Genomic DNA, 16,269 nt, shown 5'->3' on the forward strand with positions numbered 1-16,269 from the left:
TCCCTTGAAGCGACTCAAAAATGCTGTCAAATCAGACCGAAAATAACCTGGTGTGTGTGTGCGTGCGTGCGTGTCTGTGTTCGTCGTATCAGCAATGGATAAGGACGTAGTTAGTATGCCAAATTGGTTCATAATTTGGTTGATTTAATTACCAGATGCAACATGAAACGCAAAATGCCAACAGTCTGTTTGTTCAAACAAGTGGTGGTTGACCTTGATGTGGATGGGATGGGTTTTCTTCTCTCAAAATGGTGGCCTAAGCCAATAAAATGGAGACGGCCAATAAAGGTGCTCTGGTTTATGTGGCCATTAATGTCATCGCTGCAGCCCCCAACAGTCAATACTTATGTTTACTGTCAAAGGGCTAGTTCTTCAATTGTAAACATCACACGGGCATAACCATTTTATAGTTAAACAAAAGGGCAACACATTTATTGCCGTTTGTCATAAATGTCTATAGTATTTTTTCTTTGCAGTCTCCACTTGACCTAGATGAATACAGTATTGGCAGGCATCAAGTACCCATATTTAAAGCCGATTTGTGCGAAAGCATGATCTTTACGGATGGCAAAGAGTATTATTACCGAGACATTTCCTCCTTTGAAGACAACGCCGAATGGAAATGCACATTTTAACTTGTCAGATAATTCCTCTTAAACAGAAAAGACTTGGAATTACATCACCAAGGCGGCGCTGGCAGGCCTATCATTTCAACGGAACTAACTTTGACATATAGGCTACATCTGCTACCCTTACCCATTTTAAGTCAAATAACTTTAGATTTTTTTTATTAAAATGACTCCGTACACACAGGTTACATTGCCCTTTACTCTGTTCAACTTGAACCAAAACCCCATTAACACTTTCCTCTTATCCAGTCCAGTCCTAACTATAATCAGAGGCAGTAAACAAAAATATAAAACCAGGAATGTGGATCAGCATCCAGGCTGCAGGCAGGACTCTTTTACCAAGAAGTAAACACAAACAAACCAGCTGTTCTTAGTCGGGCAGTGGGGCACTGAAGAAAGTCTGTGTCAGTTCTTCCATACAGCAAGGAACCTTTGCCATGCCGTTTTCTTTCGAAATATTAGTTAATTCTGCTTTGAGCGGCTGAACTAATTACGAGAGGAAAATGGCGATCCACGAGGGACACTTGAATTATGGATGAATTTAGAACAGAAGCTTATGTGTGTCATACTTCCAAAGTGGCCACTGGCATTTGTCAAAACTGTCCTTTCAGATTTATCCTAGAGGATCACTTCCTTAATGTTTCATGAGGCAGGATCATATTGAATGCAATGCATCTGTGTGCTGCTACATCAAGTACAGTAATTGCATGAATAAAGGCCGTGGCCTATAGACGATTCTTTCTGACCTTCACGGTGGTGCGACCGTCGTAGGAGTGCGGCCTAAATACAAAGTTGCATAAAGAAATCTGTAATGCGAGCATTTCGCCGCTCTGCGATGATTATGCCCCGTGTTCTATACAAATACCTTTCAAAAAGTTTGTGACCCGATCAATATCCACTTAATGGTAATGCCCCACTGGCCGAAACAGGTGGAACAAGTTACCTACTCATAATAACAAGCCTCTAAATGGGGAATATACTCTGATTCCTAATTATTTTATTTTCTGGTGATCTGTCATCCAGTATAGTGCATTTAATCCCAAGCTCTCGAATAGCGCTAGTGCTGCGACGCAATTTCATTGAAACTTTGCACAATGTTTAAACCACAGTTTTTGTATTTACGATCAAAGCAGTGTGTCATCATTGGAACTTAAGTGGGTCGTGTTTCCAAATGGAGCACTCGCACCGGCAACTCCATACAGCCGCATTATGTCTTTCAACACCGCTCAAAACCTTGGCGCGTATCGCAATGCCATCAACACCACTGATTATATTGAACACAGAGCAACACCATCTTCCAGGCAGTTTTGTGCCTTCTTTTACTGGACGCTGCCTGATGCGGGGCTCCCTGGCTCGTCTGGTGTGCAATCCGCTTTACATCGAAACTCTGCCGTAGCTGAATCCGTCCCGGACCAAGAGTGGATCCCAAAGACACTGACTTCCTCCAGACATTACCTGTGTGTCAGTGCAGTTTGGATTTTTGAAGCGTTAAAGCGTTGAACTACAACTCGTCGAACCATTTCGACCTTCAGAAATTGTATGTCGTCGTCGCGACGGCCCCATTTAAAATGTTAAATGGTGGCGCATCGCAACTATTAGGCTTTATTGTTTGGGTTGAACTATGAATAAATGAGCTTGCATCCAAATGTTAAATGGCTGCGAATCTACCATTTTGGTCCTCTTGAGTCCTTCATAATATCCTTTGACAATGCCCTGCCAATCGCATAGAAGTGCCTAGATAAAAACATCACAGAATTTCAAAGGCTTTTTATGGACTCATTGATTGGTTATGCTGCAGCTTTTCAATGCAAATCACCTGTAATAAAGTTCAAACCACAAGAGTATCTTTGCGAGACTTTGCAACTTGCAGCAACACGTGGTAGCCTTCGGATATGATTTGATGTAGCTTAAATTGGGCATTTGCACGGGTGAGGCCTACATACAGGTTTGTTATTCTCAAGCCTCAGTTGTTAACAAGTGCGGATTATGTACAATGTGTTCTATAATTGCGAAAATACGGTACTATATAAAACAAAAGGAAATAGTATGTTCAATATTAGGTTTTCATCATATGCACCATCAAAAAGGTAAGATAACTAAAAAAGGAATATTGAAGGTCGGTAACCTTCAATGACAGAATAAGGGTTTCATTCACGGACCTGCAAACAGGTGAAGAGTAGAAATGGGGACAATTATATTGAGGGAGTGTGTGGATGATGGCTGGTTTAAGCAGCCTAACCTGGCCTGAGTCAGATTGATTGGACTCTGGGGCTGGGTGAGGCTGAGCACCTCTTGAACGTTGAGAAATCAATGTGCACAGGTTAAACCTGCCATCGCCACACAGACTCAGAGAGAGATCTCCTGCATGGCAACATTGAGCAGTAGGTCATGTGTCATTGTCTAAAATCTTTTACAATAAACCAGTCTTCCAACACCACCGTTCTTGTCCGGAGGAGCCCAGTTAAAGTCACCTAGGAGGAGTGTGGCAGCCACCTAGTTGACGTGTAGCACTGACATTGTTACACGTATATCCTTTTTGTAAGGTTTTAAGTCACCAAATGCAAGAAAATCCCTTTGAAAAGCAATGCATTATTTGTTTGTTGCAGCCTAGTGTTGAATACACTAAACTATTTATAAGAGGGAAGGTATAAAGTAACAAAATATTACACATTATAATGTGTTGGGTAGTCATTTTGTTGTTTGCTGTTCTTAAACGCTTGTCGAAAGCGTGGGGCCGAGACTTGGCAAAACAATCACTTTAGAGAATTGAAGTCAGGCGATTGAGAGCTGCTTCAATTAACTGACAACAAGTAAATCACAGATAGCAGGGAGAGTGTATGGGTTGCAGATAAAAAGTAAAACCATCTCTGCAGACAGGACAATAAAAACCTCTCAATCGGAGTGATTGAGATTGAGCATATATTTTGAGCATATATTTTTTCAATCAAAATTGAAAATGTCTCCAATGGGCGCCAGGTATGCAGCGTGCGTGTCGCCAAACACAACAAAGGTTCATTTGAGATCACTGGAATGAACAGTAAAACAACGGAAGTGCCTTCCGAATAAATATGAATTAAAATGTCTTGGCAGAAACAAACCGATTTTCGGGGGGAACAGCCAGTGCTGCCAGACATTTGCCACCCTGCAAGGGCACTGACTAGATAAGCTGCTCGTCACCAAAAGAGTGCAAGGTGTCAGACCCATATGAAGAATGTACAGGGTGGCTTGGTGGCTCAACCTGCTGGTGCAATCAGCACGTAGGCAATACACCTTGTGGTGACCCAGGTCTGAGTCCCACATGTGCTCCATGTCATTTCCTCTCGTTCAACCCACGTTCCTGCCCTCTATTCACCCGCCCGTCAGTAATGGCCAAAAGAAGCCAGCTTAAATATATTAAAAAAACAATGTAAGCGAGTGTACATGCTTTAAGTTAATTGTGTGTGTGGGCGTGTATATATAAAGACATATATATCTATCTATCTATACATGTAATACATTTGACATTGATTAAAATAAAGTTAAGTAAATAAACTTTTTAATTGGCCCTCATGCAATCTTGGTTGTCACTTGTCAAAGTCCCATTTCCTCCATTCCTTTTCTTTCTTGGGGAATAATGAGCAATTTGCACATACAACTGTGAACATATTGACAGTCTCAGCCCACGTCCAGCAGTGAATCAGAGCAACCCAGCCAGAGACTTCATGAACATTGTAATTTCTACACTCATTTGGAATGCCAGGATTTGTGAAGATTAAGCGACCAGTGCAATTTCTGGACAACAACTTTTCATTAAAAGAGTGATATATGGCGAGGATGTATCTATTTTTTAAAGGGCTCTCAAGGAATTTTCACATTGTTAAAATATAGCTCTAGATAGCTGTAGTCGCCTTTAAGGGTGCTGCAGCTATTTTTTGGTTGGCGTTACCTCACTCTGGATTAAAAGAAAGATGCATTAATGGAAAAGCTTTGGAGAAATCACTGCAACTGGATTTTGATTAATGAGAAACATTCATTTCTGTATTGACCATTTAAAAAACTATTAAGATTGCCACTCAAGCGTTGAGCATTAATTATAGGGGAGGCCTACATAAGCTTCCATTGAATTTAATGAGCAAGGCAAAGTCCCACACTGAGAAATACAACAAAAGTTTTGCAGAGACTTTAAAATGCACAGCCTAAAAACATCACCATATTGAACTCTGGTATAAGTGGACACCCTTATAATATATTCTTCCCCTTCTAGGTTTAAAAATGATAAGGATACATAAATGTGACGGTTGACGGCCACCAATGGTGTAAATGTAAATTCAAAGCTAGGTTTATGTTAACCCTGAAGCCTGTCCTGAGCCACCACTGCAACCATCTGGCAATGTCGGTAGAGGACAATACCCAAGACACCACCACCACCATCCCCATCCCCACCCAAAGTTACATGTCCATGTAGAGGACAGAGCCATCGTCAAATTAAAAAAACTGAATATGGCGAAAGGAATCGTCAACATGACATTTCATAATCATCTGTGGACACAGATATCAAGAGGCAAGGACATGCACCAGATGCTCCACTAAGACCGATCGAATCAAGGTCAACATGTTTGTCCAAGGTTACCCAAGGTCACTCCATTTCCCCCTGTTGGCCCATGTAAGTCAATGTGATTCTGTAAAACAGCTTCCTCTTTTTTTGTTGACCTCTTAAAAGCCCTACAAAAAAGCATCAATATGATGATTTCATCAGCTATGAATGATGATTGAATTTGTATGCGTAATCTGTATTGACCTAAGCGAATGAGATCATCAGCCAGAGGAGTGCAAATTCATAACGTATGCATGCATGTCATGTTTTTCTGTAAATGTTTCCCATACGGATTCCCAAGGTAACCGGAGACACAATACGTAGCAAAGATAACTCATGAATAATGTATAAATAATCATTCTTTTGAGAGGATTTGTGTGTCAAGAGGGGTATGAGTCAAGAGGCAAGATGGAAATAGGAAGTTTTGATACTGGTAGCATACCAAAGCGTCTTCCTTAGACCATCATATACAGAAAGTAGAAGGTAGATATTAAGCCGAAAGCGATGAAATATCCGGGCTGCAACATTTAACATCAATGTCATTGCGTAATGTTTATTTACAAAACACAGACATACAGTGTGTGTGTGTGGGTGTGGGTGTGTGTGTGTGTGTGTGTGTCACACACACACACACACACACACACACACACACACACACACTAAAAGGTGTTTACGGGTAGTACTTTCGTTGTTGAAACACACCAATGCCATAACGCTCACCAGAGATGACAAAATAATGTTCAGAGCATCACAGACATGCCCTTTTTTTTCTCAAGACTTCATACCTCAATTATACGGGCCAAACCCCAGAAAAAATGACAACTTCATCCTTGATGAACGCCCTGACTCTCCAGAGGAACCAGGGTTTCTTATGAACACGCTCGCACAGATTGCCACCACAAAAGGCCATAGCTAAAGGGGCTTCAAGCTCAATCAATGATAGCACTAATTGAAATATTATCTTGTGCGCCTCACACTAATGCCCAGGCAAGCACCCAATAATTACACACAGCTCATTAAAATCAGACCATCGCGCTTTCTAACCACCAACTCTGTCCGGACCAAAATGAAAGCCACAGCCCTGTGTGTTGTTGAGGCTGAGCTCCCCCCTCTCCCCCTCCTCCTATTCCCAGCCGCAAGCTTCTTCCATCTTTTTAAATGCAGTTGGGTGGGTTTATTATCTTAAGTGTTTTTCCCTCTATCGGGGAAATAATCTCGAGAATCTGTTCAAGTGAGGGTTCCTGATGATAGGAGAATCTAGCTACCTGCCAACCTAAAGTAAAGCCTTTACCTCAGCTGGAGACATCAAATCAGATTAGAAAAGGGACCATATTGGAGGTTGAGCAAACTATTTCCGACCACGTAGATGATTCCCATACGATACATGACTGCCATACAATATAAGGACACGGTTACTGCATTTGTGGTAAAGCCAACTGAGGGAAGAACTACCCCAATCAAAATAAGATTATTGGCAGAATGGCCCATGAAACAGTAAAAATGCTGTATTACAGGGCAACTTCCGGATTTTTAAACCTTTGCTTTATTTTCCCTTTTTTTTTTAGGTCTAAGTGACTCATACAGGCAACAATTTTAGAAATTGGTCCAATGTTGAGCGAGAGCACTTCAGCCCATAATGTAACCCGTAGGGGCAGTAGCGCCTGTGTAAATGTACGTCCTTAAAAGTGCTTGTTTATGCAACTGACACATTCAGATTGTTATTATAAGTGTCTGAAAACATTATGGAAAGGTCCCTACAGAGAAATCAAACTTTTTTCTTTACCTTTTGCTTGAACCAGTCTGTTTGTTACAATGTTTGACCATGTCTCACTCAAAGAGAAGCCATGCTCTGAAATATCGCGAGCGTACTGGAAGAGACCGGTGGAAACGTGAGTGAGAATTAGATAGACGAGTGCCGCTTAGAGATAATTCTGTTGACTATTGAAACTTTAGCTTAGCATTATCTAAAATATTTGGCTGAAGTAGGGTTGAGATTGTATTGACAAAAGTGATTCCTGTAACAACTCAACTCTTAAGAGCTCATGGGATCCTTTTCATAATGTTTTCAGACACTTATAAAAATTGGAACCTGTCATTGGCAAAAACAAGCACTTTTAGAGGACATTCATTAGCGAGGCGCTATTGCCTCTAAGGGTCACATTGCAGCCATAACGGGCTGCAATGGCTGGAGCTCTCGCTCAATATTGGACCAATTTCACAAAGGGTTGTCTACATTAGTCACTTTGACCAAAACTATTGGAAAACAGGTTCTGGGTTAAAGATAGAGGAGATACCCTATTTATTAGAAATGTATCGTCTTCAGGGCTGGAAGATAGAGGCTTATTTGAGGTGACCATCACTGCTCACTGCTTTTATTGTCTAGCAACAGAGCAATTATTTGACTGAGGCTAGAATATATTTTGGACAACAAAGGTCTACAACAATTCTATATTTGTGTTAACAAATTCAATAAGAAGAAAAGTAGATAGAAAGAACAAAAGAGTTTATTTTCACAGACATGTTAAATTAACGCCATGAGGATTAGATCAGATTGTTGTTATTTTGTGTTTGGGGTTGTTCTTTTCTAAAATAATAATATTAAAAAAAATGACTTTCCAGTTTTTAAGCAAGGGATGTAACACTACACATCTAGTATGAATATGTGAACTACTTGTGTTTGATAAGCGATCCTGGCAGCAACAGGGACAGTTATGTGCTCTGTCCACACATCCGTTGTGCCAAAAGGAAAATAAGGTTGTAAAGACAACCTCCTGTGCAACTCCCCACTGATTCTAGGTGTGGTTCCCTTGTGGGACAAAATGGAAGACAAACACCATCATCGACTGCAGGGCACTCGGTCAGTCTTTGACCAAAATGGTAGCTGGCCACGGCAGCTCCTGTTATTTCTCACCATTGCATCCTATACTTAACATAAATACTACCTATTGGCCTTATACTATACAATATGCTGTGTGCAATTTTACCATTGACTGGATGGCGTGCCAACTGGTGTTAACGGAAGGAAAGGGGCCAGGACATGGAATGAATAACTTTCTACAGTATACACCTGGAGGCAAGAAACAGTGAGCCTTGTTCCAACTGTCAAGCATGCTCTGTGGAAGTCTCTTCACCGACACACAAAAGATATATGTCAGAAAACATGTCAGGAAAATACTGCATCTCTTTTTTTACACAAAATATGAACGGATTCTCTCTTACCCTCTTATAAAGCACAAATGCAACAATCTCTTGTTTTATTCATGCTAATTTTCCAATTCATATTCTATCCGAGTTTTATTTGTGTTTTTTTCAAGCATGAACTCTGTGTCCCTTGACTTGTCCAGTGCAGAGCTTTGTTCCTTCATATTTTTTAACCACATTAGTTGAATTTATGCACACATTATGAAATAGAAGCACATGAATAAATCACGGATGTCAGACAGGATCACTGACTCCTAAGTAAAGCTCCCTGCCAAGCTAAACAACCGGGGTAAACTATACCTCTCAGCAGACACTCTCCCAACTTCCAGACTTCCTCACAGAACCAAGAGAAGAGCAGCAGTATATATTGCACGTTTCAAAATTAGTTTTGACACTTCCCGGCACACTGTTTGTTTATTTGTTCTGTCGGGGGATTGCTTTACAGCACCACGCCGAGCCTAAAGTGTAAACGCCGGATACATAGGTAGGTGTGTTGTTGCGAAGCGTCAGCACTAGGCTACATACTGCAACGTTTCTTTGGAAGTAGCTGGCCGAGAGGGTGAATGGCTGGGGTGTTTAGTAATCAGTTCCCTGCAGTGCCAACTTCTGGGAGCTTGCCACATGACCACTTGAGTGGGTCTTGGTTAACGTCATCGGCGAGTAGAGGAAAAATACCTTTTCCTAGAAAAGCGGCCCTGTGATTTTTTTTAGAGTTGTGGTGCCTATTTAAATCAAATGATTAGAATTAAAGTTCGGCTGCACAAGTCTCCAGTAGTTTGGTGATTGTTTTTTATTTAACGCTATTACTTTATTGATGATGTGTGCTTTTCGACCAAACGCCACACACAAGCCTGTCATAGAGAGCATAAATATGCAAGCTGCAGGCTGTTTTAAAATGTGTTCAGAGCAAGATTACACATAATAAAATGATTTTGCTCCATGGTGATAAATGTAGGATAATTAACTCCCATCAATAACGTTTTCAAAGTAAACAATTGACACTCCTTGCAATGTGGAGAAAAACCTGCATCTCGCTCAAGTGCACATTTGTGCAGTACTGTTCACGCTCCTGATCTCTCATCTAAGGTGCATTATTCTTCCCTGAGGATATTGTTCTGCCTTGTGAGAGGGAATCAAACGCTGAGTCTTAATCGTTTCCCCTGCTCATGGAACCATGGGGTTTGCACGACGGCTGTATTTATCACTGTTTATGCCACAGCGCCTCCAACTTGTGCAGTTGGCCTACTAGCCATTGTCTTCAAGATTGGAGACAATTCTGTATTCTCTCTCTCTCTCCCCCCCCCCTCTCTCTCTCTCTCTCTCTCTCTCTCTCTCTCTCTCTCTCTCTCTCCCCCATCCTCCTGGGTGCAGCAGTGGCATTACACGTGTGCTACGTGTGAGCACTGTAGGGACTGAACCAGAGCATTTTGCTCCAGCCCCCAGCTCTGCCTGTCTCCTCCGCCTCGGGAAGAGCCATGCAGACGAGGCTGTAACCCGCTGATAAGGGAACACTCTACGCACCCATCAACAATGATCTCTTATGTCTTGAACAAAAGCCGGCATACACCCCGCACGCCATGCCCTCCCCACCCGTATCGCCACCACCCCCTTCTCTCTCTCTCTCTCTCTCTCGTTCTCTCCCTCACGTAGACTTCATTTTCTCCCGTCTCTCTCTCTCTCTCTCTTTCTCTCTCTCTCGTTCTCTCCCTCATGTTCACTTCATTCTCTCCCGTCTCTCTCTCTCCAGTCTCTCTTTCTATCTCTCTGTCATCTGACAACAGATGTTCGGCCTCTCAAGAATTTTAGATTTTGACCAGGAATAATTCTGTCCTCTGCCAGTTGGATGTTCTGGCACATAAAAGGGACTGGGGGCATATTAAACAGGCCTCCAAGGGGGCCTGCCAAGAAACACACACACACACACACACACACACACACACTCACAAACACACACACACACACACACGTTTCTCTGGCGTCCAGGAAATACTCTGCCAGAAATGTCTCTCAGCGACGAAAGAAAAGAGAAAAACAAGGGGGGTCTTAATGCAATTGTGGATGTGGCACTGGTTGGATACTCTATGAGAAGAGTAGAAACGAGTAGACACGGGTCTATTTGTGATTGACGTCGGAGGATATTTGTGATCAGATGTTGATGTGAAGACAGAACGTTTGCCCCCGACAGCATTGTCCGGCGTTTCAACAAGTGCGAGCTTCACTTTTCCAATAGGCTGTTGACTTCCTCGGTGTGCGGTTCAAGCAAGCCTTCCTGTGGAAAGACTCTACCAAGTCCAAACCTCATGATGCACAATCTTGCAATTTACAGAGCTTATGTTATGTGTTTTGAGTGGTTTGAGCACGTTGTAAGCTCTGAATACAAACTAGGCCTACAGTTAGTGGCATCTAGTTATTTGAGAAAATCATGAATTGCGATTGTTCACTGCTGTTATGGAGTTTGATTTGTTGGCGTTTAGTAATGTTTAACCAAATGTAGGCCTACTTGTTTTATAGTGTAGGCCTACATTTGGCAGCAAAGAACAAGTCGACCCTAAAATGTTCCCTTAAATGCCAATTCCCCATTCTGTGACTCATAAGCCTCGGAACTAGTGAGAATAGTCTTAAAAAGACGATTTCCTAGAAAAATATGTACAATTATTCATATGCCAATGCTATGGATGCTACCACTTGCCAATATCCTGAAGCTCTCTTGTTTTTAATAAGGGGAGCCAAAAAGGTAACAGTAGCCAACCAGACTTGTGTGCCATACAAACGTTGTTAAATTATGCCTAGTTTAACAGGGTACCTAAACAGAGGGTTCCCTATGCAAGTAAAAGGCGAAGAAGACAATATAGTGGGAATTTGATTTAAGCAGGCTATGCACTACCGAATCACAAACGTAGCCCACCACCATTTTCAATTACGTGGACCTCTTGCTAATACAGGGCTTAACTTGGTTGACCTGAACACGCACCCGATTTGAATTTAGAACTAATAGGCTCCTAAATCTACTTTAGGGAAAGAGCGCCAAACACGTCAAAATGATACACGGATAGGATGGGAGCAACGCAAGGTCGCGCCAAAAAAAAAACAAGTTTCTAGGCTACTGGACCAGTGGTCCTCAAAGTATTTTAACAAATGTGAGCCCCCCTCGAAGGGAGGGGGGCGGTGTAGGGCAAACCCCTTTCCACCACCCCTTTCCACTGCAAAATATTTTTGGGAGGGATATTTTTTTAATGAATATCAATAAATGTCAGGCGTAAATATTAACATTAAATGAGTGCATCGAAAACGTAGAAAAATAAAACTTTTAATTAAATGATATGTGAAGGTGGCATTCTGATTCAACTCGTTTGTTTGCGTTATACACTTGTTCACAACCAATATTAGAACAACAAAACGGACATTTTTCAAGAAGTCCTCCCCCACTGAAATCCTTCAGGCTACGGTAGGCTATGCGTATCCCAATGTGAGAAAACCTGTCTCCTGCTCGCCGGTCCTGGGCAGCCTACCGCCACCTGCGCAGCGTGGAGAGACGCGGACACACAACACTCTGGAGTCGCACTTCTGCTTTATTGCGGAATAAAAGAAAACTAGTGCAACTTTTGCTTTCCGTTTTATTTTCTGCCACGGCTCATTCTGATCTCTCACGGCACTCTTATATAACAACGGCAAGCCCGAAAACATTAAAAGAAATCTAGAAGTGCACTTCATCCCACTAATCGCTTTATTCCAACTGCGGCTTTAGATGGCGTCCGTATGTCAAACACTACAGTCAAGTAAGCTCCCCGCGTCAAACATGCACGCTCCGGTCCAACGCACACTAATGTATACATGTTATACAGATCACATCGCCTTCAAAGTGAACCCAAGAGACCGATCGATATCACATCAGAACGGCACGCACACATCGCTTACCTTGTTCCATCAGCAAAACGCTCATTCCGATCAGCAAAGCCCAGTACAGCGGATTTGTCATGTTTCTCGGTGTTGTGGACGAGTCTTCTCTTGGACAAAGTGTGCGATGTCTGAAATAACCTTGCCCCTCTGAAAATCCCGAAAAAGTGTTGTTGTGTGCAAGTGGAACAGAGTCCTCGGCGCTTCTATCCTGCTGTACAGCGTCCACCAACGCACGCTCGACAAAGACCCTCCTTCAGCGCGGTATTGGTTCGTGTGTGTGTGTGTGTGAGTGGCTGATCGCAGAGGCGCTGATGTCTGCTGCTCCTGAGCCCCCCTGTTATTTACCCAATTCAATCATCGGCAATTACTATTATCACATTCAAGAACTCGTCCACCTTTACCTTGTTTGCCTACACGCAGTATGCCTGCAGGTAAACTAGACCTATACTTGAGTCAAATCGAACTGTACTTTCTTGTAAAGATCAGGGAAAAAATAATATGCAGCGTTGAATCGAAAAGGTATAATGTAATAGCTGCAATCTATATTCAAATGAAGCAGCATAAAGTGGTTAAACACCTTCATATAGACTGCCCGCAACGGCTCGTATTGTGATCTAATTCCGATGGGCACTTAAGTTATCACTGCCTTACAAACAGCCAGGCAGATGGTCTTATTCAAATGAACACAACTAAACAATTGAAGGACCTTTGGAGAATGAATTCCTGAATGTACTTGGTATGTTTAACCAGAAACAAGAGACTCCTCACTCAATTGGACTGCATGTCCTTTAGAGGAGAACTAACCCAAGTCAAGTGCGTTAAAACACCTGACTCATGGCAGCCGTGGTTATCGACTGAACTCCATGCCCTTTCCACTCCATAAATAGCCACTAGCTTCTTTGTAAACCGGGTGGTTAAATATAATTAACGGTAAAAAATTAAGAGAAAAATATGAAAACAGATCCGTTTTGTTATTTTCGGTCCTTTCTGTTTTTGACCTCACATTTAAATCCGACCTGGGTTTCAATACTATATATATACACAGAGAGAGGATTTGGCATCGAACTGAGCAGTGTGTTTTCATTAGTGCCACTACGTGAAGAGACACACAGACGAACAGGATTCAGCCCATCTCTGAAACACATTTCTGTTAAGTCTAACTCGCTCTTCAGAAAAGATCCAGAGAAGCATTACAGAGCGTGATGTTGGTAGGCTACGGTTGTCAGTGAGGACCACGAGCAGACAAAAGGCTCACAACCTCTGCATTGTCTCGAACCATGATGTAAAAAGGATTTGTATTTGTTCTTCTATATACATTTACATATACACTTGGTCTCCATTGATGCAATGGGACGATCTGGAGCATGGAGAAGATTAGGTTTTGGCAGACCCACTGTCGACACAAATTAGCTGTAAAGTGGGGCACGATCGCTGCCTCCTTTTAATCCCAACTTAACTCTGCAAGGCATACCAGACTTTAAGCATTAGTCTTATTAACCTCAACAGTCGGGCAGTGACACACATAATTGTCGTAAAACTGTAAATGTCTGTATATTTTCTGAAGTGTCCATTCCCTTCGTTTTACTTATTCTCTCTCTCCTATATCATTTAGATGGTCAATAAGCATGAAAGAAATGTTCATGCACGTTTTGGTAAAAGGATCAATTGTTGTTGTCTATTGCGTGTCTTCAGACCGCTGGTGGATGGTCTGTTTGCCGAGCTCTTAGATGTGAGACATGCATGACAATGAACATCTGCACAGTACAGTACATTGAAAATGCATGCACGTTACCCATTTATTAGATTTGAAATGTCTTTTATCTCATCATCGGCACGTCTATAGCAATTTAAATGGTTAATCCCGCTCACAGCAGCCATGACTTCCAGTTCAAATTATTATTTTCCCCAGAGAGAGAGAGAGAGAGAGAGAGAGAGAGAGAGAGAGAGAGAGAGAGAGAGAGAGAGAGAGAGAGAGAGAGAGAGAGAGAGAGAGAGAGAGAGAGAGAGAGAGAGAGAGAGAGAGAGAGAGAGAGAGAGACCCTGGCTGGATTAAGTTGTATGTAGAAGTTTTGAAGAAACCTATAAGAAGTAGAACATTTACCCACAGGGTTATATATGTTCACGCCTTCCCCTCGCTCTGTTGAACGCACTTGTTAATGAGCCAAATCTTATTTTCTCCTCAGCAAATCGTAGGTTAATTACAATTGATTGGATCTCACTCGCATTCAGTTGGAAATGGATGGTCAACTGTCGATGCCAAGAAATCCCTGCCACTGCCCCCCCCCCCCACACCAAACCTCCGACAGCTGTGTGGTCGCTCTTAACTGAAAACCACCCAAGATGGCCCTCTGCAATGACTACGGTGACGTCAGGCTTGGTATTGAACTGCAATTTTCTTTTAAGCAGAAAGCTAAGCTTTTATCCAAAGCGACTTGTTTTATCATCAAGGGACGCTCTACAGGTAGAATGCGTACATTTGGGTTAAAATCCCCACCCTCACGCTAGTACATTAGCCCACCTCTACTATATTGTTGTTTTGCACACATGTGCACAATTAGAACAACAACAAATCTATAAAACAAACAAAGAAACAATACAAAAACACAGTGTTATGCATTTTGTGTACACACGTATACACACACTCACTCATAGTGGAGCAAACAAGCAAGCCAACAGAATATCATACAGAATGTATAAATACAACCACAGTACACACTGAAACACCTTCAAACACAAACACAAACAAACACAGCACACGCATAAAACACACTTCTGCGCTCCGACAAATCAGACTTTGGAGGCTCCACTCACAAACGAAGCCCGGGCGCCAGGCTGTTTGTGGCGGTTGCACACTGAGCTTTTTGCCAGGCTTCCAGAAGTAAGTCTGCAACCAATAAAGGAAATAAATCCTGTTCAATCTCTTTACCTGCTGTCCGCCTCATAACTTGTGATGTTTCCCCCTACGCCAACGCAACTCCCCCAAGGGCCGCTGCTTTGAAGCAGCTCCTCAGGTGACATTTTTGGTTGATAAATAGCTTCTAAGCGTCTTTTGATGAGACGGGGAGACGCACCTGGCAGTGATGCTGAAGGGCTACTCAATATGTTATGGATGGCACAGCGATCGCTGCTTTTCTGCCACAATTACCGTTTTTAGGGAAACGGTCAATATCAGACATGGAGTCTTGGACACAGGGTACACGAATGTGTCCCTCATTGTGAACTTCTCCTTGACAGGGGCAAGAGGCCCCTTTAGCCCACTTGTATATCAACGTCACGGGCGCTTTGGATCAAAACCGACATCAAACTCTGTCAGTTTGGTTCAACCTCGCCAGAGCCGTCGCTGGTGTGTGAGGGGAGTTATAATGAATAGTGAGTCCGAAAATAGCAATATCGACGGAGAAGAAAGCTACCGTAGGTGGAAATGATTCAAGGTATTCGGTACAATAACTTCGTCGGCTCGCCGCCGCTTTTTCCCCTCATCGAGAACAGGTTCTCAGAGTAAATCCAGATGTAAACACATAATAAATCACGTCTTCAGATCCCAGATTCAATGTCAAAGGGGGTGCAGGGGCCGTTTGCACAGAGTGAGGCGGGAGATGAGAGCGAGAGTTGTGGTTCATGGCATTGGGCTTAAAGACAGTCGTAAAGAAATTTGATTGCTTTTTCCATGTTCCGCTGTTTACACCCTTTCACCTAAAATAGGCGGGGGATAATCATTAAAAAGTGAGCAAAACACCGCCTCTTGCGCAGAGTCGATAAAGAGGTTTCAATATCACCTTGGGGTTCCATACAGGCCTATCATAACAACGTCGTTCTCAAATGGTGTTTTCATACTGCTGTGTCCCCCATCACACTGTATCACTTGGATTGTCATTTGTCGCGTTCATTTGAATAAGCCGACGCGCTGTGACCGTCAACGCTGGCCGTGTAGAGGCTTGGCTGATCTACATTTCTCGTCCTCCGTGATCA

The 16,269-nt window shown here is 42.6% G+C and overlaps 1 protein-coding gene across 1 annotated transcript in view; it reads right to left on the reverse strand.

The window, feature by feature from the left end:
- Nucleotides 1–12,594, reverse strand: part of ntm (neurotrimin) — a 273,608-nt gene extending 261,014 nt beyond the window's left edge. The window contains exon 1 of the mRNA XM_030361949.1: nucleotides 12,319–12,594. Within this exon, the coding sequence (XP_030217809.1) occupies nucleotides 12,319–12,379 (61 nt within the window). The 5' untranslated portion in view covers nucleotides 12,380–12,594. The remainder of the gene's footprint in view (nucleotides 1–12,318) is intronic.
- Nucleotides 12,595–16,269: the final 3,675 nt, after the last annotated feature.

The sequence above is a fragment of the Gadus morhua genome, chromosome 7, assembly GCF_902167405.1.
Source record: "Gadus morhua chromosome 7, gadMor3.0, whole genome shotgun sequence".
Taxonomy (NCBI): domain Eukaryota; kingdom Metazoa; phylum Chordata; class Actinopteri; order Gadiformes; family Gadidae; genus Gadus; species Gadus morhua.